The sequence below is a fragment of the Cyprinodon tularosa genome, unplaced genomic scaffold, assembly GCF_016077235.1.
Source record: "Cyprinodon tularosa strain WSP-4 unplaced genomic scaffold, ASM1607723v1 ctg57, whole genome shotgun sequence".
NCBI classification, from domain to species: domain Eukaryota; kingdom Metazoa; phylum Chordata; class Actinopteri; order Cyprinodontiformes; family Cyprinodontidae; genus Cyprinodon; species Cyprinodon tularosa.
In genome coordinates this window covers 616310-641306 of record NW_024039307.1, presented here as the reverse complement: position 1 = coordinate 641306, position 24997 = coordinate 616310, and the positions used below count along the sequence as shown (strand labels likewise).

General features: G+C 37.4%; 3 protein-coding genes across 5 annotated transcripts in view; all 3 read left to right on the top strand.

The window, feature by feature from the left end:
- Positions 1–119: 119 nt before the first annotated feature.
- On the top strand, positions 120–4698 carry LOC119797091 (nicotinamide/nicotinic acid mononucleotide adenylyltransferase 1-like). The gene is made up of 5 exons (XM_038306005.1): positions 120–244; positions 549–671; positions 2335–2518; positions 3500–3624; positions 4090–4698. Exons 2-5 carry the CDS (start codon positions 557–559, stop codon positions 4488–4490), a joined length of 825 nt encoding a protein of 274 aa, XP_038161933.1. The 5' UTR covers positions 120–244; positions 549–556; the 3' UTR covers positions 4491–4698.
- A 2526-nt stretch (positions 4699–7224) lies between these two features.
- Positions 7225–8123, top strand: rbp7a (retinol binding protein 7a, cellular). Its single transcript, XM_038306006.1, has 4 exons — positions 7225–7382; positions 7553–7731; positions 7851–7952; positions 8059–8123. Exons 1-4 carry the CDS (start codon positions 7310–7312, stop codon positions 8116–8118), a joined length of 414 nt encoding a protein of 137 aa, XP_038161934.1. The 5' UTR covers positions 7225–7309; the 3' UTR covers positions 8119–8123.
- Positions 8124–11730: 3607 nt separating this feature from the next.
- ube4b (ubiquitination factor E4B, UFD2 homolog (S. cerevisiae)) overlaps positions 11731–24997 on the top strand; it is a 30059-nt gene continuing 16792 nt past the window's right edge. The window contains exons 1-14 of one of the 3 annotated variants that reach the window (XM_038305930.1): positions 11731–12059; positions 14402–14621; positions 15804–15939; positions 16130–16217; positions 16337–16481; positions 16594–16819; positions 17008–17487; positions 18202–18309; positions 19887–20028; positions 21290–21390; positions 21515–21629; positions 22934–23017; positions 23288–23344; positions 24736–24852. In XM_038305930.1, coding sequence (XP_038161858.1) covers positions 12036–12059; positions 14402–14621; positions 15804–15939; positions 16130–16217; positions 16337–16481; positions 16594–16819; positions 17008–17487; positions 18202–18309; positions 19887–20028; positions 21290–21390; positions 21515–21629; positions 22934–23017; positions 23288–23344; positions 24736–24852 — 2043 coding nt within the window. In that variant the 5' untranslated portion in view covers positions 11731–12035. The remainder of the gene's footprint in view (positions 12060–14401; positions 14622–15803; positions 15940–16129; positions 16218–16336; positions 16482–16593; positions 16820–17007; positions 17488–18201; positions 18310–19886; positions 20029–21289; positions 21391–21514; positions 21630–22933; positions 23018–23287; positions 23345–24735; positions 24853–24997) is intronic. The other 2 variants (XM_038305931.1, XM_038305932.1) reach the window with 2 other exon arrangements.

The following is a 24997-nucleotide window of genomic DNA, read 5'->3' as shown; positions in this document are numbered from 1 at the left end:
CGAAATTGATAGAAAAAATATTATATTTATTAACTTAATTATCATAATTTTATTCTATTATGTGGGAGAATTTATATATAGCATCCCGATCCACGCTCCATTCCAGTAGATGGCGGTAATGCGCATCAATAAGTTGCTTGCCAACCGCCATAAAAAAGAAGAGGAAAAAGTTACGTACAGGAAGTAGTTTGCGTCCGCTTGTAGGCGAATAGAACAGAAAGGATCTATTTTTATTTTATTTTGGGTATGAGAACGTACTAATTCTTTTAAATCCGTATTTGTATATATATCCTTAAATGTAAAAGTGGATATTTCTGCGGCACTAAAGTAGAGCTAACGATGTAAACTGCAATAGAACATTTAACTTTAAAGAGGCTAAAACAATTAGCATTTTCCCTCAAACTAAAATTACAACTCAACTTTCAGTCTTTAATCTCTATAATTGTTTTTTTTGTTTTTTTCGGTTTGAGCTTGAATGGAACTAAATTAAATGATATTCCAATAGCATTCTCTCGTGTATCTCTTTCCTATGGTTAATCCTGCTCCAGTATGAGTGATGGAGGATCCCAGTCCATCCAAAGTGGTTCTCTTGGCCTGCGGCTCCTTCAACCCCATAACTAACATGCACCTGAGGATGTTTGAGCTGGCCCGAGATCATCTGGAAGACACAGGTTAAAGCAACACTTGGTTTCAATGTAAAGAGTTTTATCAACATCTGTGTCCAGTTGTGAAATTATTTCTTATCTAAATGATGTTGGACTAGGAAATGTATTAGGAGAGAGAAATAAAACACAACTTAGATTGAAATCAGTACAAACAAGGTGGATCAATGGGCTATGATAATTTAATTAGAGAGTGATCCTAAAATAATTGAATCCTATGAAGGTAAATGCAAAACATAACTTATATGCTTTCACTTTCCTTTCTGTTAAAAATCATGCAGCATGTTTTACAAACCAAACCATGGAAGCCAGGTAACTAACCACTGTGCATTGTAGGATACTTTATTCTTTGCCATGAGTGTAATAAACATTATTGGATATTAAAATATTCTAAAAAATACTTGTAATCGCTGCATTTTGCTTCTGTTTAGTGCTTTAAAGGAATAGTACACCCAAAACATGATTAGCCTTCATTTTCTACTCACCCCCATGCTGAACAACACTCTGGAGTACTTTTTTGATATCTCAAATGCATCTGGAGATCTGGGAGGCTTCTTGCTGTCTGCTGACATTCAAATAATGGAGGTGCCCAGCGCCCGAGGCAGAAAGGTCCATAAAAGTCCACAAAAAACGTTTCAATATTCCTCCATACTGCTCGTCCAATGTATTCCAAGTGTCCTGAGTGGGTAGCGTCCATAATTTACTCGAAACGAAGTCATTTAGAATGTTTTTAGAGCATAAACAGTAGTGTATAGGATTTCCTGAAAGCGCGTTCACTACGCTACGGAAACCGCGGCAGACCAAACCAGATGAAAGTGCGCATTCAGCTTGGCAAAGAACTAATCGCTCTTCCTCAACACTGAAGTCCTCAGACATTTTTCTTTCGTTGTTTCTTTCTTTGCACAGGTAAACAGCACATTTCTTCTTCTACGCTTGCATTATCGGCAGAGCAGACGCTGAATGCGCACTTTCATCTGGTTTGGTCTGCCGCGGCTTCCGTAGCGTCGTGAACGCGCAGGTGCGCGCTTTCAGGAAATCCTATACACTACTGTTTATGCTCTAAAAACATTCTAAATGACTTCGTTTCGAGTAAATTCTGGATGCTACCAACTCAGGACACTTGGAATACATTGGACGAGCAGTATGGAGGAACATTGACACGTTTTTTGTGGACTTTTATGGACCTTTCTGCCTCGGGCACCATAGACCTCCATTATTTGAATGTCAGCAGACAGCAAGAAGCCTCCCAGATCTCCAGATGCATTTGAGATATCAAAAAAGTACTCCAGAGTGTTGTTCAGCATGGGGGCGAGTAGAAAATGAGGGCTAATCATGTTTTGGGTGTACTATTCCTTTAAGTCTTAGTCGAGCACTAAAACCCCTATACAATATTAAGCAGTCATTTATGGGCTTTAAAAAGGTGTTTTGAATAGTTGGACACTGCATGAAATTATAAACTTAATGGCTTCTGTTGAAATGACATCTTAAACTACCGGTAGATGCAAAGTTTTGAAAAGAAAATCTGATCTAATTTGAAAACTAAAATATGAATTTACAACTTTTGTATTGTTTTTTTTTTAAACTATGTTTGGACAAAATCATCATAATAGCCCTACTATGCTTTTTAAAATGGAATCTCATCTCCTTTGCTGTCATTCTCTTTTTATTTAAGGTCAGTACAGGGTGATAAAAGGAATCATATCTCCGGTGGGCGATGCCTATAAGAAAAAGGGTTTGATTGAGTCCTGTCACCGTGTGGAGATGGTCCGATTGGCCACAGAAAGCTCAGGATGGATCACAGTGGACTCCTGGGAGAGCCAGCAGTCAGAGTGGTTGGAGACGGTTAAAGTGGTTCGGTAGGTTTACAGTTGCTGTCACGTGTCTGTGTCTTATCGATTTGTATTTTTATGAGTGACATCAACAAAACCAGCTTAGCAATGATAGCAAGTCTGATGGTTTATTTCCTCACCTGCTTATAATCTACACGCTTTTATGTCGGTGTATTTTCTACAGGTTTGAATATTCTGTTCATTTCACAGATTAATTAAAGCTACAGTGTGTAATAATTACAGTGATATACAGTCAGAAATGTAATATATTATACATAACTATGTTATTTATCATCATCTACGAGGTCAGCCTCTTAACCTTAATATTTGTGTTGCCTTAGAATTCGTTATTTATAATTACATAGGAGCGGGTCTCGCAGCCATGGAGGCAGACATCTTTGCGCTACGGCAGCGCAGAGCCAACAAACTAGCGATTGCGAGATCGCCCATTACTGAACAATAGATGGCAATATTATGCCTGAGAATACTATCTGTAAAATTATCTATGTAAACAAACCTCATCACTTGAGAAGGTAGGTGATGCGGACGTCGTGGAAGACATTTTGTCCCGTAACGCTAGCCGTACTGTTGGGGGGGAGAAGCGGTGGGGGGGGAGATGTTCATGTTGCTGCGGTCTGCAGTCTGGACGTTAGATGTCGCTAAAAATTACACACTGTAGCTTTAAGGCTTTACTTAACCTGTATTGTTTTTGTTAGGCCGACTTATGCAGACAAATTTTTCATACTAAACTATATGATATTGAATTTATTAAATAGTTTGCATATTTAACGTAATTGTTCTGTTTGGATTTTAATAAGTTACAGAAATTGAAACCTACCTGTATTGATAGGAAAGTAAATTTCAATACAATTTCACTTATGGACCTTCCCTTATAATTTTTCTTGCACATTTTAGGTAGTTTCCAATATTTTTTTACTTTAAGAATTATGAATTTAGTTATTTGAATGAATGCATATGCTTACAGAGTTGTTTTATCTTCATTCACAGGCATCATTATGAAGAGATTATTGCTGCAGAACATAACAAAGATGATGTGGACACAGTAAAGCATGCAAAGAAGAGGCGTATAGAGGAGAAACGCTTTGAGAGTTCAGATCAGAACAAAAAAAGAGGTAAAGGAACCTGTGTAAGGATGCATAAGCACAAAACTATTTGTTTTTTGTTTATGTACTCTTCTGAAGTGAAAGAGTACAGCCATTAAGGAAATGGGTACTTTGTCACTATGATTGGATGGCAGCCAGTTCTTCAGCTGAGGCGGCAAGTCGGTTGCTCTTTGGTAAAGAGGTGTCTTTAATCTCAGATTGAATTTGAAGCATCCAGCTGCATCGCAGCAGACGTTAAAACAAGATCTAGTCAGGAAAAATACAGTACCATGAATTTCTCACTTGCATTACTTCAACATAGTCCAAAATTCTTTCAGTGTAGGGTCCAAGTTTTCTATAATTTAAAAACAAAATAACAAAATCTTTGCACCTATGGATCCTTCTTTGAGGTTTTAATAGCTTAACAAGTATACAAAACAAAAAGTATCTATCCATCCATCACTATAATCCATTGCTCCTTGTCTCTGTGCTCAGATGTCCCTCATCTGATGCTGCTATGTGGAGCAGATGTCCTGGAATCCTTTGAAACTCCCAATCTTTGGAAGAAGGAGGACATCGCTGAGATCGTGGGGCGCTACGGTTTGGTCTGCATCACTCGCAGCGGCGGCGACCCGCACAAATTCATCAACCAGTTGGACGAGCTATGGAAGTATCGCACGAATATCCACGTCGTCCATGAATGGGTGACCAACGACATCTCTGCGACCCATGTCCGGCGGGCACTGCGCCGAGGCCGAAGCGTCAGATACCTGCTGCCCGACAGCGTCATCAGCTACATTCAGGAGCATGGCCTCTACAGCGCTGAGAGCGAGCAGAAAAACGCTGATGTAATTCTTGCGCCTTTTCAGAGATACTCTGAGGCCTCCACCAGCTGATGAACTTTAACGCCATGTTTACAAAAAAAAGCTGAAGCCGGTTTGCTGTGAATCCAAAACAAATTAGATTGTTTATTCATGCTGTCAGTAGTGTCTGTTTCACAGACCAATCATTCAGATGAGTTTTATGGTGGAAATGTTTATTTTTTATTTTGCACTAATCGGAGTAAAAGAGCCAAAGTTCAACTACAAATAAAACACTTTTTTTTTTAGTTTTATTTTTGAGTTTATATTTTGTACATAATGTGTTAAATAGAAATCTACTTGAACCTGAGGCTGCTTTAACTCTAACAGCTCATTACATGTTTTCAACCCAGAGCTGGAATTTTCCATGGGCTCACCACTCCTCTCATCACACGCTGATATAACACTGAAGCTTTTTGGGATTTGTAATGAACTAATAATAAACAGGTTTCTTTGTTTTTAACCTGGACGTCCTCTTTGTTTTCCTATTATGCTAATGTCCTTGAGATTGGAAAAAAACAGATAATCCTTAGTTAGAAATTGGGCTTTTGTTATGTATACTACTGAGAATGGGTGTATTAAGCTCCACATTTCCTTATTGTTGCATAAAAAGTCACTTGTTAACCATTATTTCTGTACAACTTCTTTAAATATGATGACACAACCTAAAAATTAAGATTTTTAACAGATGGTTCATGCAGTAAGCAGGCATATTTTGTTTTTGTCCTGATGTAAAGGGGACAACAGTTTCTAGTTTTCCCAGGAGTTTTGTTCCAGAGGAGGATAGAAACTAAAGGCTGAATCCCCTCCTTTAGTTTTGGGAACAATATGCAAACAATGTAGTTCATTCATGGAAAGCGACTGATGTGAGCCTGGTTCAGTGCTGATTCTGATCCTGACACAACATTCAAACAATGGTTTCTTTAATGTGATATAAAGGCATCAGTAAACAGATATTTATATAGTTTATAAAGTTACTTTTTTCTTAATGGAATTAAAGATGATTACCTGAAGGGTTTGTTTAGATTTTTTTAGATATATAAAACTCAAAATTCGATATACATTTAGTTGGCTTTTAGTAGTATCACCTTAAAACGCTGGAATTGGGTCAAGCATTGTGGATATCCTCTCAGTAATTTGCTTTGTCTCATTCCTCCTTAGTGAACCTTTGAAGGTACAATTCCTTAGACTTTCAGCCAATGTGTAGCTTAAACAGAACATCATTTCCAAATTCTGCTTTTTTTCACCTTTGTCTTTAATAATCAAGGTGTTGTTTGTCATGTTACTTTGGCTAATGACCCTCTTAGCCGCTTCGACCATATTTTTCACCTGTTATTTTGCTTTGGTTCAGGGTTGCTTAAACCCATTTCACACTAAAACACGTCCATCTTCACCAAAGAGTTTTATACTTGTTTAGAACAGATAAATGTTTCGCTTTGTGGCATCTGGAAACAATACCCAGTGGTTAGAAGACTGAGGAGAGTCCCCATATTTATCCTGACATCTTGGCTGATATTTCATTCCTGAAGAAGGGCAAGTTTAAACATAGTATTTTTATTTATTTTTTGGATGTACCTCCTGTAAAAACAGGTGAGGCTCCTCCTCATCTCCCGTGATTTTTTTAAAAGCACAATCATCATAGTAAATATACTTTCTAAATTAAAAAATTAACAAAATAATTTGTTTAATATCTCTGTCAGTTAGCAAACAGAAATAAATAGAACATTTTACCCAAAACAAAATATGTTTGGTCTGATTTCCAGCCAGACTGTAAAAATAAAAGATCGGTGTTTGTGTACAGTGTATGCAAATATGCAGTATATAATAAATATAAATATGCTGGGATAACATATGACTTTTGTAAGCTTAATACCATATGAGTTATATTTGAAAACCCAGTTCCTCTCAGAGCTCCTAATACGTTTGATAAGTAGGAAGTTAACTTATCTCACCAATAGAGTTTGATAGTTGATAAAGCTAAATGATTAAATTCATCATGGAGGAAAATGATTAACTTAGCATTAATGTTTGAGATCCAAGATTGCATCAAAATCTTTCGCACCATATTAAAGATTTCTGTGAAAAACAAAGCAGTAGGATAAATCCAAACCTGTGTCTGTTTCATAAACCTTGGCAGTTGATTACTCATTTTTAACCTTCTATAAAAGGCTGTTTATTTACTTGTGGAGTGAGTTTGATTTCATTTCCTCTATCCTGCATTCCTTAGTGATTCTGCATCGGTTTTACTTTGTTGCTGCAAAAATAAGTTCACAGTTCATTCTTTGATAGCTGTGGTTAAAGTATCAGTGCTGATCCTAATTTAATATGATGCCAGGAGTGACATTTTGCCGAATAATTTGACGCTACTGATAAAAACTTAAACCAAATTGTGCTTTTGAATCAGTCTTTTCATGATTTCCTCAATAAATTTTTAAAACTAAGGTAAAAATGTTTTGCTTGTTTTTTGTTTCCCCTACAGTTTCTACAATTTTTCTACGTTTTCCTAAAATCTGAGTGGAAATTTTTAACAGTAAACAAAGAGGTCTGGGGTTTTTTTTGTTTTGTTTTCGTTTTAACACCTGAGGCATAGTTTTAAAAGTTGAACCTGTCAGACGTGTCTCGGCTTTCCATTACCACCGTTTCCACAGATAAAAGCCTTTCTCACCATACTCACACAATCTTCACCTGAACAACAAGTGAACAGGGGACACGCCCACCATTATCTCACAGGGGGTTTTCCCGAAAGCAGAGCTTATTTATAAGCTCACCCCTACACTCTGCATCAGATAACCAGCTTGAAGATCACAGAAATCACGCTAACTAATCCCTGAGCAAAGAAACAAAGAGAAATCATCATGCCAACCAGTGTGTGTGGAACATGGGACATGATCAGCAATGTCAACTTTGATGGCTACATGAAAGCACTTGGTGAGTTTTATTCCAAAAATATGCAACTGGATGTAAAGTTTAATGAGATACTCTTTTTCTGTTGTGAAATGCATGGATGTACGGCAACATTGAAATGTTGCTGAAATGTTTCAGCAGTTATATATGGTACAACACTGAAGTTTTCCTGATGGATTCCTCTGCTCTTCCAGGTATCAGTGTTCATTTGAGAAAAATTGCCCTGAGGCTAAAGCTGAAGAAGGTTATTGAGCAGCAGGGAGACCAGTACATTGTTAAAACTGTCAGCACCTTCAGAAACTACACCATATCCTTCAAAATCGGCCATGAGTTTGAGGAGTTTACAAAGGGACTGGACAACAGACACATCAAGGTGAGAACGGAGATCATAATCATACATATACCAGGAGTCTGTAGGAAGTATGGATGTGCTGATTTTGTGTTGCTGTTCTGATCAAACCTCCCACCTTTTTTTGTCTTCCATCGGCGCAGTCCACAGTGACATGGCAGGGAAATAAGCTGACATGTGAGCAGACTGGAGAGAAGAAGAACAGAGGCTGGGCTCACTGGGTTGAAGGTGACAAGCTCCACCTGGTAGGAAAAATATAAGGCATATTTGGACTTTTATCAGTTTTATATACTTAAATACTTACATAAAAATGCATTTATTATAAAGTTCTGGTACATTTTTTCTCTTTAGGAGCTGTACTGTGATGGACAGATCTGCAAGCAGGTGTTTAAGAAGAATGTTAATGAGTGAAGAGGGAAAAAAGAAGTGTTTTGGGAACATTCACCCAGTGATGGAGGGCATCTGCTACTGCTGACCCTGAAGGACAAAACCACACCCTTCTAGACCCTGTGGTTTCTGGGATGTGGGCCTGCGGCTGGGTGAACATGCAGTACAACTTGTGCCAATAGGTGGCATCGCTGCACTATTTGTAAACCATTGTAGAGCTGAATTTATGCTCATCAGATGAACACTGAAGCATCAGAGATGCGTCAAAGGTTGTTGTTTTTTTCAGCTGGCTGAAAAAAAACAAAAAAACAACTTTCCTCTATTTAAAACACTCCCCTAAGGCTCCTTCTGTTCAATTTAAAATCACTGTGCCAGTTTTGAAATTCCAAGTGTGTATATTTAGATAGCCTATGCAAGGTATGTAAGATACATTTATAGAAAATATGTTTGGGATACGTTTTTATATGATTTGAATTTTGTTAATAAATTTCCTTTGAAACAAAAACTTTCAGTCAGTCTTCTGATTTTTGGTACATAAAAAAGTGAAAAGAAAAGTGGGAATGGTAGGTTAAATAAAATTGTCCTTTGCACGGTGGTAAAAATCTCATTTTTACACTTCAAAGACCAATTATTTATACTCCTAGAAGATTTATTCAACCAAAGTTCACATCAACATGATAAGGAATAAGATATATAGGCATATATCTACAGACAAAATAACGTAAATAGATGACAAAAGTAAAAAATAAAAAAGGATTTTAAAAGATTTTTACCCTTCTAAAAAAATGTACGTTAACATCTTTATTTGACTGTTTTTCTTTGATGATGAGTGCCATTGCTGGTGGAGGGTGTTGTTGCCATCTCCCATATCTTTAATTCCCTCTGCACATTCAGTTAGAGTCAGAAGAAACATCTCAGTTAATTTACAAAGTATCTTATACATCTAAGTCTGCCAGAGTGTGTGTATATTTACGCCTAACTTTGCTTCTGCGTGTTTATGATTATTTAGACTTCATGGATGTCATAATCAGAGGTGAAAGAAAGCACATTATAGTTTCTAGTTACGTGTTTCTAGTTTTCCTCTAGTTTCATGCTAGAGGTGTGAAAAGGCATGGATAAATGCTTTAATGCAAAAACAAAATCTCCCAGAAAATCTGTAAAAAAAATCTGTAAATGTAAAACGGTTGCTTACTTATTTAAACCTAAATACTTAACATTTATATTCTCAAGCCTATGTGCCAAAAGTACATAGACTTCAAGCACAGCCAGGAAGTTTTGTTTTGAGTTTATACGCTTGAAAAACGATCTAGAAATATGTAAAAATTTCTTAAATTCATTGTATTTACCCTTAATTTGAGTAGGTAAATGAGGTGATTTGCCAATGGAAATGCACACAGGGCCGGATTTATCAAGATCCAATTTTGCGTGCAGTAATTTGCGCTCGCAAACTGGAATTTTGCGCGAGGGGCTGAACCATGGTTTGCGGGTGATTTAACAAGAGCGATTGCGTAACTGGTGGCAGGTGCAAAACCGTTGGAGACGCCCTATTTAAATGATGGTTTTGCGCGTTTTGTGGTTTGCGGCAAAGTAGTTTGTGCAAACTAGTGCATTAAGAAATTTTTATCTTACAGTGACACCCCCACCCCCTCCAAAAAAATAAAAAAATTATATATATATATATATATATATATATATATATATATATATATATATATATATATATATATATATATATATATATATATATATATATATATATATATATATATATATATATATATATAAACTTTGGCAACCTTTATTCCCTAAGGTGGTATGTGGCTGAATTTCTACTTCACTGCAGTAAAAACAAAAAAAAAAACAACAAAAAAAAAAAACAGGTGTTTTGTATTGGCCTGTAGATAAATGCACATACCAAATGGCTCACAATGGGACTGTGGATGAGATGACTACGCATCCCCGCAGCATTGGCATGTTGCTCCACAGGCGCAGAGGTCGGGGTTCTCCGGTAGGGCGTCAGGGCGACATGGAATTTAAAACGTCGGACAGCACTTCTGAAAAACGAGATTGGGAGATCCCAGATGCAAAAAAGTGCCATGTTGCAAGGAGTTTTGTGATATCTGGTATTGCATGGGTCCTCCTTGTGGCTGGCTCCAAATCCATTCGGAGTTCCCCCAACAGCTCCAAAATGGCAATGCTGGATAAACGATATGTTTTGATGATCGTTTCCTCGTTCATTCCAAAAATATTCACAAGGAGTGAAAAAATGCGTTCTCTGCGTCTCCTTGCTTCATTTCTATGTCTCCTTTTGCGACAATAACCGCTGCCATGTGTGCGCAATTACGCATACAGACCATTTGCACCTTCTTTTGAAACGTGTTAAATATAGAGTCAGATACCGTTGGCAAAATTGCTTTCAGGTTTGATAAATCACTTTGCGAGTGCTAAATTAATATATTTACATGTTCTCCTCCCACAAGACGCACTTTTGCGTGTAAACGCCCCATATTGCATATTCATTGCAGAAAAAGTACTAAATGGATAAGAGGCGCTATTTAGCACGTTTTAAAGACCAAATCCTTTTAGCACGCTGTTGATAGATCAGTTTGTACATTTTTTAGCGTGCGCAATGAAATAGCTCACGTTTTTATACACGCAAACCTTTGATAGATCCGGCCCACAATGGAGTATTTTTATTCTTAAAATAAGGTAATTAGATCATATGTGCTTGAAATGAGACAATGTGATTGTGTTTTGTTATTTTAAGTGTAAATTGTCTCGTTCCATTGGCAAAATGTCTCTTTTACCTCCTCAATCTAAGAACAAATGCACTTATTTTAAGAGAAAATTACTTACCGTATATAGATTTTGATTTGTTTCCGGTGTAGATTTTCTGGATAGTTAATTCTGCCATTAATTGTAGGTTGTTCAGCTCTCAGCTTTTTACTGTAGGCCTATTCAGTGTGTGTGTTTTGTAAAGTAACTAGTAAGCTGCTTGTGTTTTCACAAATCATGCAGCTTCTCAGTTTCAGTCATTTTTTGGTTTCCACATTTCTCAGATAAAATGTTTCTTTTAAAACATTACAGAGTTATTGGTATTACTTTTTGAGCTTCACATTTTCAGGTGAGGTACAATGGGTTCCCCAACAGAGCAAATAGCAAATACAGTTTAAAAACAGATGTGGATTTTATCTTATAACATAAAACCATACACATATAATCAGATAAACAGTAAACAAGACATTTCAGCATAAATGAAAATGTCTATATTTGCAGGAAGCTGTAGACACAATAGAAATGGAAAGTTATTTCCAAGTCTGATTAGGAGAAAACAATCATCCCCTTTTTTCTTTTTTGTTTTTAAATCTTTTAATTTACCATATGGAACGTTATATTTGAAAAATAAGTGATTTCTCATGGCAGAATCTAAGGAAAAACAACAACAAAAAGATTAAGGATGGAGTTGGTGAATTAATTTACTAATTCAATTTGTATGTTTCTGGCGGATCAACGTAGAGAAACAAATAAATGGCTACATAAAATTCGTAAACCTCATTGGTTCTGTTCAATTCACCACTACTTAAAGGTATTTTCCACGCAGTGACGCAGCATTCCCCCTAAGCATCAATAGTCACGTGACCTGATGTAGAGCCAAAATGGCCGCTGTTGTATTTTGACGTATATAATAGCTAGCTACTTTTCTTTTTGTTTGCTTCTCGGTAGAAAAACTACCAAACAAGAGATTTTTTGGGAGATCTGCAGCTCTCCATCTATCGTATATCGGTGTCCTAGTTTTTAACTCGGGGACAATCCGGACTGACATTTATTCGTTGAACGAGTTAAACTATGCATATTCGGTCCTAATCGAAGCTAGCTAGCTGGCTCTGGCTGGCACTCCGAAGCAACTGAAAGTGAAATAGCTAGTTGACTTAGCTGCCAGGATGGAAGAGTTGAGCGCAGATGAGGTAAGGTGACAATGGATCAATTCATTTAATAATTACAGAGCGAAGCCTCGTTTAACTGGTGTTACGTTTTTCAGAACTACTATTTCCTTCTCAAAGCTTCAACAGCGTCTTAAAGCGAGCCTGGTTGCTACAAAAGGTAGCACTAATGTTAGCTTAACGTGAAAGAAAGAAACCACTCGCTGGCTCAATTCTACAATTATTTCACCGAAAATACAGTATTATCTGACTAGGTCAACCCGAATCCCAAACGTTTTAATCATATGAATACATGTTTTTCTATGTTATGCGTAATAAATTAGAGAAAGGCTTTGAAGTTGCCTGTGCCGTGTCATTTAGCAGGAGGACGGTGCTAACTGGTTACGGTTAGCTCATAAGCAAGTGTTTAACATTGTTTGTGGTTAAACGCAACGAAATATTAATTTATTTTCCCCTTTGCATTATGGAAGCCTAAAGAAAACAAAATGTTGAACTATTTATTAAAATATATTGCTTGTAAATAAACAAAACAAAAAAACGTCTTATTGTTGCTAACATTGGCTAAATATGTTTGCGAAACGACTCAGCAGAAAGGGGCAAACATGAAAACAGTGGAGCACCACAGCAGAGTTAACAGTGATGCTTCCCTTGGACATTGAAAATGACACACACCTTTTCTTACTCAATACTATGGAAGAGGATTAGGGCCACTGAAAAAAAGAGTTAACCGATTTTAAAATTTCATTTCAGTACAATATGAAAAAAAAGTCATAATTCTGACTTTTTTCTCACAATTCTGACTTTATTCTCATAATTCTGACTTTTTTTCTCACAATTCTGACTTTATTCTCAAAATTCTAAATGAATTCTGAGATTAAAGTCAAAATTCTGACTTTTTTCTCACAATTCTGACTTTATTTTCAGAATTCTAAATTAAATTTGACAGCTAAAAAACATGTTGGCATCAAGCCGTAGCCATGTCTCTTTTAGAGACTAAACTAGCTCTCTTGTGTTAATCATGTCCTGCTCTTCCATTAATGAAATAGCATCACCAGGGACCCCTTGGGCACATAAAAGTCGCCTAATTTTCCACCAATATGCCACTGGCCCTCTCAAACAATTTACATATTTGTCAGTGAAGCTGTGTGCTCCCACATCTCTTCCTGTATGGTGCCAATCTACATTACGATCCAAAATTCTGAAATTAAAGTCAGAATTCTGACTTTTTTCCCATGTTAAACTGAAGTAATAGTTTAAAATCAGTTAACTTTTTTTTTTTTTTTTTTTCCTATGGCCCTAATCCTCTTAGGTACAATACGCCCCGGACTTAACCATTTAAAAACATCTGGGATGTGTGGTAATTTTTTTACAGTTTGTATTTGAAACACAATTTAGGCTTTTAACGTTCAATTTTAAGTGAATTATTGTAAATATTATGTCAAAAGGCAGGTAAAGTGCAGTTTAATACATGCTGGGATGAAGGATTTTATAACTCCTAGTTGGGTTAGGTTGGTACATACGACAATTAAAACATATCAGATTGCACGTAGTGCATACTGAGGTTGTTCAGATACTATAACACTATAAGAGGGATTTTAACTATAAGATTTTATTTTCAGATGTATAATATTGTTGCCCCCTCAAAAAATAACATACCCTACTTTAATTTAATCAAGTTTAAGCACCTAAGGACTTTGTTAAAATCTCTTGTTACTTCCAACCTATAATCAGAAATTAAGCCTTTTGAGATGAGGGCTGAAAGGTATTTAAGGAAGAAGAAAAGTCCAATTAACCCTACTCTGTCATTTATGTTTACTTTGTCTTTACCAGCAGATATCCACTTTGCTAAACCTAACCATCATCTAAAGGAGACATAAGATAAAACAAAATGATAAGCCTAATTTACAGTACAAATACAAACCCTTCACTGAATGATTCCACACAATGGAATTTTTTTCCTTACTTATTACAGCCTGGCCAAAAACACAGTCCTGTTCAATCTAAACAAGCCTGTGGAAAAATGTTTTCTAAAGTCTCAGCTGACCTTGAAGTAATTTTTGATGATCCTGCCCAAATGACCTGATATGTGATGTTTTTAGAATAAAGCAACTTAGTGTATTATAGACTTTCTCGCATTATAATGTCCTAATAAATAAATAAATATTTCTGCTGCATCCACCAATACTTATTGCTAGTGTTGGAAAGGCTGCATGAACTGTGAAATTTATTGCAGCCCATGCAGTTATTTCCGAATTTGGTGTTGTGCAGTGATGTTATGTTTCATGCTCTCTTATGTTGCCACAAATCCATCTGTGAACTGGTATCCACAAAGTAGGAGGCTGTTAGCTCTATACGTCATTTTATAGATCCGCAGAAGGCGGCTGGCACGGCTGGCAGGAGGACAGACATCACAACCCAGCACCCCGCTCAGTACCCCCCTCACATCCCCACAGAGAGAGACTCCACCTGGACCCCTCCCTGGCCCCTCAGGCATCTCACCCCAACCTGTAACACCAGCTGCCTCCCAATCTTTGGGCCTCAATGTCCACAGTGGAACCCCTGCCACATCCCCTATGGGAACCTCTGGTAAGGAATCAGTCTGGTGGATATGCATGCTTTAGACACTATGCTGTGTTAGCTGAACTGGCAGCAATCCTTTAGGTTAAATATTAAAACTCTCCCTTCATTATCATCAAATTTTTATCTGTATCAACCAATTTTATAAGCTTTGGTGTGACTCTGTATTTAATTAGCCTATGGATGTTTTCTTTCGGCCATACAAGTAAAAAACAAAACATTGTTTGTACAAAACTGTAAAAAAAATCTTTATATTGTCAGCGTTTATGTTTGAGGGGTATGAAATATTAGAAAAAAAGGAACACTATAACATCACAGGACTGCTTGGATGATCAGCAGTATGGGCTGACAAAATCAGCTGTTCTATTAGGATTAGCAATAATGTTTTAAAAATAACCTTTATGATCTTCTGTTAAAATAATTTTGCTTGCTCCACTTTGACATACTTGTGAAGTAAAACTGCGACTAACAATTATTTTGTAATCTATTATTTTTCCAATGAAATTATTAATAATCGGATAGCCAAAGATTCTTTAAAGAAGACTTTTTATGAAATTAAATCAGGTGAAACAAACTCCATGGTTTGGAGTTTCCCTTTACTTCCTTTCCTCTCTCATATTGCTATTTGTACTCACAAAACTCTCATGGAAATGGAGTGTCTGAACCACTTATACAAATTTTTTCAATCTTGTACCCAATCTTAAAAGAGCACCAGCACACAAACAATGCGTTGTCGCTGCAGTCCTCATCTGGAATCTTAATAGATCAGAATCACACTGGATTTATTTGTGTGCCCTAGATAAATCTTTAATATTTTACTTTCATATTTCTTTTGACTGGAAGTAATAGTAAAGTTTATGGCAGCCCAGTCAAAGTTCAACTTCTAACTCCAGTCTGATAAAGAATCTGTGGAGAGAACTGAGGATAAGGGCGATGGCACTGAGGCGTTCCAAGTCCAAAAACTTTAACTTCAGTACCAAAAATTAAACAGCCTAATACCAGGAGCGTTACTTTAAGTATGGTTTGATAGGGAACAATTATCATTCAGTTGATAATTGAGAAGGGAATGAATACATTTCTGATATTTTATACCACACATATAAGATGGGTAAATAACTTTATATGTTTAACTGAAAATCTAGCAGATATTTGAGAAAAATCCTGGGTTCTACTGTACTTGCTGTCCTGCAGGGGTGGCGTATGGCAGTCAGAGCAGTGAAGGTGTAAGCTCCCTCTCCAGCTCCCCCTCCAACAGCCTCGAGACACAGTCTCAGAGTTTGTCTCGATCGCAGAGCATGGACATTGACCCTGCCTCCTGCGAAAAGAGGTGAGATTTTTTTTTTTTATTGCCTTGCATTCCCATTAGATGCTGTTTGTTAATTATATAAAAAGTAGCTATAAATATGTTTTACTCTCGTCTCTCAGAAGAGATATTTTGTTGTATGTTGGACAAGAAATTAGAATTTTTTTGAATATACTATTTAAAAAAAATTTTTTTTCCCTTTTGCTTTCCTCAGCATGTCCCAGGTGGATGTGGACTCAGGGATTGAAAACATGGAGGTGGAGGACAGTGACCGCAGGGAGAAGAGAAACTTGACTGAGAAGGTGAACAGTGATTCAAGATTTGATATTTAGACCTTTTAAGGAAACAACTGCTAACTTGTAAATAATCTTGTTTCTGATTCTGGCAACATGTCTGTGACCTGATCAACTTTCCTCTGCAGGAAACCTCTGCAAATTCTGATGTCTCTGAAGATCAGGCTCTTCAGCTGATTTCCAAGATCCTCCGCGTATCGTGGAAGGAGCAGGACAGAGATGTTATCTTTCTCCCTTCACTAGCTACAGATTTTCACCAAAACCCTAGAGATGGTATTTTTCTGAACCTTAACTTTTTGCTTTATGTCAACATTTGAACTGTAGTTACTTTTAAATGGTTGCTTTTGATGATATTTAATAAACTACATGATTGGGAATCTTTCAGTGTACTCCGACTTCAAAGACCTCATCAGCCAGATTCTGATGGAAGTGTTAATGATGTCGTCCCAGTCAAATGTCCACAACCCTTTCGCCAGCTTGACTGCCACTTCTCAGCCCATTGCAGCCGCAAAATCCCCCGACCACCGCCTGACGCTGGTGCAGCCTTCTAGTCAAGGCAGCAGCCCAATGGGCCCCAGTGCAGGCTCCTTTGGAGCCAGCTCTCTGTCCAGGTAATTACCCACCATCAGGGAAACACATTTAAGAGGTGTGATGGTTGTAATGTAATTTCCCTTAAATTTCTCCTTGCCTTAAAGTCTGTGTGGATTTTCTTGTCTTCATTTTTTTATTCATTTTTTGTTTGTTCTGGTATTGTTGTCAATGGACCCTCCCTTGATCTTAATATCAATGCTATTCACAGTTTATATGGTTGCGGTAGTCCTCATCCAATGGCTTTGAATGCAGCAGGAAGAACTTGCCCATCTCTCTCTACCCCTACTACACCCACTCTACCTGCAGCCACCTCCACACCACAGTTTGTAGTTCCCCCCAGCCCACCTGCCACTCCTAGTACCAGGCTCTCCCTTAATCCCTCATCTACCCCCATGCCCATCTCTCAGCGATATCGTCCCTATTCCGTCACCACACCCTGGGCAGCCTCTTCTCCACTCAGCCCAGTTCCCAGAGGATATAGTTTCCCTGGTCTTTCTCCCAGTCCAGCTACACCTTCCGTTCCTCCAAACACCCCACTTCCAGCCACACCTTTAAGCCCCCAGTCCATTATTTTGAGCTCACCAAGGTCTGGGAACCATCGCCCCTCCTCAACCCTTCCTGTTGGCCCTTCTTCTCCCAGAATGAGAGCTCGACAAGCTGCCTTTGCTGCCAGGATGCCATCATCTAGGTATCTCATCTGTCATTTGTATGTGTGTGACCGAGTCAATAAACTGAGTCCTTTCTGAACCCCCCTCCCCCCAATCTTTAGGTTAGACATGATGTAAATAAGCTAAATGTTCAGTATAAATTAGTCAACAACTTTACCCTTTACAAATGGCAAAGAACCAAGAATTTTCCAAGCACAGAATTTATGTCCAGCAGTAATGACATTATATTGCTAAAAGTCTTGTTTCTTTCTTCTTCACACTTCAACGTTTTAAAGCATCCCATGTTAAATACTGACACTTTGATGATGTTGGATGGGATGATTTACAGGATAAGGTTGCTTGAATGACCCACTTGTGGTGAGGTTTATATAAATTTGCACATTGTAGTTGTGGATATTAAAGGGCCCTCATCTTATTAAAGATGCATTTATCCCTATAGCTGAAACTTTATTTTGGATTTGATAAAGACATCTTTCAATTTGCCTAAAGTTCTTAAGGTCTGACCTGTGTGTCCTTGTGTCACAGTAACTCCCGGATCATGTCTGTTTCTTTTGTGAGCTTTGAATTCATCTTAATTAATCCACAGTATTAGTATTAATCCACTATTAGAGAGCAGTTTTATTTGTCCTACTTTCCTCTTTTTCTTTACTGTCACTGTATACTTATTACATATTTTTGTCTCTTCCAGTCTATTTGTTCTTTTTCTTAAATCTTACCCTTTCTTGTCCTGTTAGTCCCTTGTCGCTCCTGTTTTTTGCCCTTTCTGACATGTCCCAAGACAGCAGTGATGAAGAGTCTGAGGAGGAGGAAGAGGATTTTGCACAGGTTCAGTTTGGGTCCAGGTACACCAACGCTTGGTGTGTGGTGATTGTTTTTGTGCACGCTTGCACATGGATGTGGCTCCAACTGGCTTACCACTAGGGCTGCTCAAGTAGACCCGTCTCATAACAAAAGAAATTGATGGCCATCCAGCTGTTGGTTGGATGTTCCGTTCATTGTCTTTGTATGCATGCTGAAGGGGAAGCGTTACATAACATCTCAGGGGGATTATGTGGAAAACCTATTTTGGTTTTGATATTAACTTTTTTTTGTGGGTGTTCTGCTGTATTATTTGCATCTTTGTCAGATGGGGAAAAAAAATGAGAGTAAAATAAAAGGACACTCAGTTGGAGTGAGAATGCTTGATTGGATAGACAAGACTACAGCAGGGATTTATATAAATGGAAAAACTGAGATCGGCTTAAGCCCACGAATCCCAAGATGGTCAGAAGAGGCTGATAAAGGACTGGGAATGTGGCGGTTGTTAATTAGATATGAGGGGATGGAAGGATTGCAGGATTTTGAATTCCTGGTGGTGTCTGTTCAGGAGCTAGTTAAACTTTTAAATACAGTTGAATACTGACAGGTGGGATTGCATTCTGGAGATGACGTTGGCAGCATCATTCTGGTTCATCATTCTAGGAGTGACGGACGGCAGGAGCTGGCTAATATTACATAAATTGAAGCAGGGGAAACTGGGAGTGATGTTGATATGGGTTTCTAAAGATAAAGTGAGGGCCAAGCTGACACTCCGACTCTACATCTGAGTTTATGGAGGGATGGGTGAGTCCTTGATGGTGAGAGTGAAAACCATTTGGTCCCTATCAAGAGAATTTCTATTCAGATAAAAACGCTATAAGATGGAATAGGGTGGGTAAATAAAGGAGGGCATCATGAGAATAACAGCAAGTTTATGTTAAGTATTTGAATCAAATGATTAAAAAGTTTAGGTAAATTAACAGACAGACAGAGGATATGGTGCCATGGAGAATGGAGAAAACTGCAATATGGTAGATTTCACCTAAATGAATAGTTGTATTTATAAAGAGAGGTATGATTTTTAAACTAGTAGTTCAAGTCGGCCAAGTAGATTAGAGTGGCTGATTGAGTCGGATGATTATCTTTTTTTTTTTCATTATTGTCATTCCTCAATTGCTAGTTGTGCTACTCCTTTGAAGTAAGAACCTGATAATGTTTTTGGTGTTGAACCTTATATTTGAGAGCTGTAGTAACATGACTGCATTGCATGCTAATAATCCAGTTTAGTGTAACTCCTACTAGATTTTGAAATTTGAAGCAGCTCATACTGTGTTGCAGCTGAAAACTAACAGCTCTTATTGTTTTAGTGAATGCTTAAAGGTAAGTTTTGCCTGCAATAACTTTCTGTGAGCAATCTCTTAATTATTTAAATACTTCTAAACCCTTTTTTCCCAACCTACAGCTCATTGCTGATGCAAACTATGGGTCCTCCAGACTTTTGTGCTTTTTGAATCTCTTCAACTTGATTATGTTTAATGTGATGGAACTTCCCCCTAACTGTGCTGTGTTTTCTTCTGTGACCTGACTCTCCTCTCTGCTTGTGTTTTGTGTCTGACTGTAGTCTGGGTGCCTCTGGAGGAGGGATGTCATGTGATTCAGCCAGCGACAGGTTCACCATTGAAACGTGCAAAGAGACAGAGATGCTGAACTACCTCATTGAGCGTTTTGACAGTGTTGGCATGGAGGAAAGAAAAGCTCCCAAGGTAGGCGAATGCCTGGAAGACGAGATTTCTTTGTTCTTCCTTTATCATCAATGCAACAAGATGACTGTTGTTAAAATGACCATTTTGGGATCATCAGGGTTCCCATAGGTCTTTGAAAACCTTGAAAGTTTATGAATCATAATAAAAAAAAAAAGCAACAAGAAGATGGGTATCCTTCCTGGAAAGTCCAGAGACATGTTTTTTTTTTTTTTTGTCATCAGTGGCATTCTTGTGTCCTTCATGCAGTCAGCATGATTAGCTTGTTTGAAACAGTAGATGCATCAGTGCGTGCAATCTTCCTATTGGTGGATTGCTAGTCAGTTTTATTTAGAGTCATCGACTCGGTGCATAATACACATTTCAGGATGCATGACTTCCCAAAAAAAGAATTATGTTGAGTGCTTTTTTTTAAAGGACCCCAAAAACTACATTTTCCTAGTTGTGAAGCCTTCTCAGTGAAGAGCACTGATAAAGCTGCATTGTCCAACCAGGCTGCAGGAGCTTATCACAAAAGTGTTGTTTTTAAATTGAAAGTAGTTCTTGATTTTAATACTTATCATTTGTGTACGAGTTGTTAACAGGATGATGAAGTCCTGATGTGTTGTTGTAGCTTTTTAGTTGTTGGCATTCATTAGCTGCTTTATGTTGTCTCTGCCTTGTTTTTTAGAATCCAGTTTACCTACCAAGTTGTGTGCAAGTGACGGGTCAGTGGTTGAACGTTAACAGACATTGTGTTGAAATGTTGTATTGTTGACTGCTATCATATAGCAACTCAAATTGGTTTATTTATATAGCACCAAGATGTCACCTTAAGGCATTTACAGAGGTTATACCGACATTGGTTAAAAGTTTTTTATATAAGGAAACCCAGCTGATTGTGTAGAGTCATTGACTTTGCAGGTTTCACTTCTCCTGGACCAGCAAGTAATAACAGTTACCAAAGTACTTAAGGCTAATACATATTTTTGCAGTTATTTTACTGAGGCTACCTCGTAAAGGTAAATGTCGCTGCAAGTGGCTCTTGAGTTTGAGAGAATTGGTCCTGAAAAATTCTTGATTTTGATATGAACCAAAGTGTGGGAACCCTGAATCATCTTCATTTATAATAAAACCCTTACTGCAGACTAGATGTAGTCTACATTTTGAAAAAATCTATTTGCTCATTCTAGGTTTGTGATTTCCTGTTTTCATGCCCATTAAAAACAAACAAAAACACTTAGCTGTAGTTCATGTGTTCGTTTCATGTGTTGTTTTTTTCCAGATGTGCAGCCAACCGAATGTCAGCCAGCTTCTCAGTAACATTCGCTCTCAGTGTATTTCCCATGTTGCCCTTGTCCTCCAGGGAGCTCTGACCCAGCCTCGGTGAGAAAGCACATCCACTTTCTCTTTATGTTGTTTATTTTTGCCATCTTCATAGCAACTACTCTTTCACCTTGCTTCAGGACATAATTTTCTTTCCACTGTTTTGTCTCCTGACTGCATGTAGGAGCCCCCTTCAACAATCCCTGCTGGTACCTTACATGCTGTGCCGGAATCTTCCGTACGGCTTTATTCAGGAGTTGGTGCGCATTACCCATCAGGAAGAGGACGTGTTCAGACAGGTGGGGAGCACGTCCCTCCTTAAACGTCAATACCCGGGAGAATCATTGGTCTTTTTTTTACAGTGGACCCTCTGAATTCAAATTGTAATTTGTATCTTGAAATGTTCTGTTTGTAATCGAATTTCTTGTTACTCTCACTTGGTTTTTAATTCAAAACAACTTTCTTCATGGCGATTAGGTTAAAGCTACGATTAGAAATGTTTAGAAAAATCTGATTACCATGTAATTGCACAAAGCAATTGTGCATAAAAGAACTTTATGGGGAGATATAACGGAAAAGCTTAGTGTTCTTAAACAAAGAGGCTAGCTGTTGAAGCCTGTTGGCACACCTACATGTTTCGCAATTTTGTATTGAGATCCGTTTGTTTTTTGAAGACTCCAATGTATTTCTGAAAAATGCTCAGATTTTTCTGACTGATGTTCTTTTACCTCTTTTTTACTGTATCCCAAACACTAAATATGTCATCTGATATCACATTTAATCAATGAATGTTGGATGGATCCATAAAATTTAGGACATTCATTTGGTTTTAAATCTTATTCATGATAAAATAACCTTGGAGGAATGCTGCCCTCTCTTTCCACTGGCTTTCATTCAGTCTGGTCGTCTTGTTTTACCCAGCAATAATACATATTTCTGCTCTATATTTTTTATTTTAAGGGGCTCCATTTCACCTCCTAATTTTTAAAACATTTTAAAACTGCAGTACTCCTGTCATAGGAGGAAGTGACCTGCTTAGTATCAGCAAGTGTAAAATAGAATGCATCTGGAAATAAAGGTCCATCTCATTCTAGTTTGAATGGACGCAAACTAGAGCAACAGGGATTTCTGAAACACAATATGGACAAATGACTTTAGTTAATGCATCTATGGAAACTTGATTGATTAGCAGGAAAGCAAAGATAACTGGTTATCATGTGTTTCTGACTAAAGTGGTGCAAACTGTGCAATACATCCAGTCATGATTGACACTGCACTTGCAAAGGGACAATAAAAGGTGACTTAATCATTTTTGATATAGCGATAATGTCACAGTTACTTTGTTTTCCTAACATCTCGCAGCCCTACTATAAACCTTAAGTTATAATTCTTTGCAAGTTCAATCTAAAACTATTTATGTGTGTTTTTTTATATCCCTAAGTAGCAACACAGAATAAGACCACACATTTATTTTTATTTTTTTTGCACTAGTGTACGTTCTGTAAATGTAAATAATAAGTTGATCTTCAGAACGTATCTGAAGGGAAAGAGACTTTAAAAAGCTGTCTTCATAATGAATAATATCTCTTACTGTTTCTTCTAGATCTTCATTCCCATTCTCCATGGACTCGCACTGGCAGTGAAAGAATGTTCCTTTGACAGTGACAACTTTAAATTTCCCCTCATGGTAAGAAGACAGAATCTGCAGAAGTAGACTGGAGGATAGAAAGGCTTAGAGCGTACAAGTGGCTGTAAAGAGGGAAGCCTGATGGACAGCTTTTCTTCTGAGCTCATTGATGCACTCTGTGCTCTGAATGAATTTGTTTTCATAGCCTTCACAATAGATTGGTCACATTTAAACTTTTATTGTCAGTTGATGAGCTGTTAAGTCAAAGGATGTTTTAATTTTTCAGATCACTGTTGATTTTATTTTCTATTTTATTTTTATGTTTCACAGGCATTAGCTGAGCTTTGTGAGATCAAGTTTGGGAAAACACATCCTGTGTGCAACCTGGTGAGCATATAAATCACTTTGCTGAGCTACGTTAAGATGGATTCATTCCTTTTTGTTTTTGTTTTATTTTCCCCTGTGTAATTAAATAATATTTTTAGCCCTGGTACCAGTGTTGTTATTGACAGCCATCTTAGATTCAGTCTTAGTCTTCAGGACCAAAAACTATTAGTAGTCATAGTCGCATTTTAGTCATTACGATATGTGATCGTTTAAGTCGGTTTTAGTCAACTAAAACTTAAAAAGGTTTTAGTCAGTTTTATGCTGCAAAAAAGGTTAACCTTTACAATTTTGAATAACAACCAGATTCTTTACCAGACTGTAAGGTCTTGCATTGATACTGTAATAGCTGGGTATAGAATGCTGCTGTGCAGTTCATCATTGCTTTTGGGCAGAAAACTTTGATGTATAGAATTCAAATAAACATTTTTATGAATTAATGTTCTACTTAATGCAAAAGTATCTAACAAAAGCTGTGAAAATAGCAGATCTAGCTCAACACATCATATTCCTGATCTACTATGAATTGTGCATTACACACAGATCAATAGAATCTTCATTACTCCAAAAAACCAAAGAGCAAAAAAATTCTTCTTTCTATTTTGGCAATTTTGGCTTAATTTCTTTAATTTAATCCCTCTATACCCTTTATAAAAATAGCGAGAGCAGGAAGAGATGGACTGCTGAGAGCAAACAATCACTGTGGAGGGAGAGAAGTGCAGACTCTGAGCTAAGCACGTGCAGAGACACATTACTAAACAAGAAGAATGGTTTGTCAGAGTTCAGTGCGCAGTACTGGTGTTCTATCCTACATTCTGGATTATTTTCACCCCGCCGCTGCTGCCATGATCCTTCTGTGGTCATGCAGAATGAGCACCGCTGCACTGCACTGCAGGTGGGCGGCGTGACCAAGCAGGATGCAGCAGCACGGCTCATACTGCTTAGTAGATTACAGCACAGTGATGCATTTTAAATATCTGACAGACTACCTGCTAATTTTTATTTGGTCTCGTCTCGTTGAATAAAACTCACACTCATAACTCAGCAACTCAAGTTTTTTCGTCCACAAAGATCCATGTTTAGTTCATCAGTTCTCGTTGTTGTCATGAAAAAAGGAGCGTCAACAAAATAATTCCGTCATTCCTCATAGTTGACGAAAACAACACTGCCTGGTACAAAACATTTTTTTATTATATAGAAAATATATTATTAAAATAGGTGATTCTTGGTTTTTGTATGCAATTAATTTTTCTCATGATGTAGAAACTCAAAAAATTTTGATAATCATCTGTAAGGAAGGCATTTGTTTATTTTTTATTACAGGCCAAGAAATTAAACCCAAAGTTTCTATGATATCATATACTGTAATGTATAGAATCTGTTTCTTTCTTTAGGCCACATCGCTTCCTCTGTGGTGTCCGAAACCTCTGAGCCCTGGTTGTGGCAGAGAAATACAGAGACTGTCCTACCTTGGGGCCTTCTTTAGCCTTTCAGTATTTGCAGAGGATAATGTAAGTTTTACTATTCTTTATATACCTTCAGGCCAATATATTGTTTTGTTGTAAAAATGTTTGTAAACTGAATTTCTTTTTTAAGTAGAACATCATATTAAAATGAAATTAAATCAGTTTTTTTTCTGTAGCTAATTGTGCTGTT

Excerpts from the sequence above, each read along its gene's own strand:
- LOC119797091 (XM_038306005.1), top strand. The coding sequence starts at position 557 with ATGGAGGATCCCAGTCCATCCAAAGTGGTTCTCTTGGCCTGCGGCTCC. Across the intron at positions 2,519-3,499 it reads GAGACGGTTAAAGTGGTTCG|GCATCATTATGAAGAGATTA; the intron begins GTAGGTTTACAG and ends CTTCATTCACAG. Across the intron at positions 3,625-4,089 it reads AGATCAGAACAAAAAAAGAG|ATGTCCCTCATCTGATGCTG; the intron begins GTAAAGGAACCT and ends CTCTGTGCTCAG.
- rbp7a (XM_038306006.1), top strand. The coding sequence starts at position 7,310 with ATGCCAACCAGTGTGTGTGGAACATGGGACATGATCAGCAATGTCAAC. Across the intron at positions 7,383-7,552 it reads TGGCTACATGAAAGCACTTG|GTATCAGTGTTCATTTGAGA; the intron begins GTGAGTTTTATT and ends CTGCTCTTCCAG. Across the intron at positions 7,732-7,850 it reads TGGACAACAGACACATCAAG|TCCACAGTGACATGGCAGGG; the intron begins GTGAGAACGGAG and ends CCATCGGCGCAG.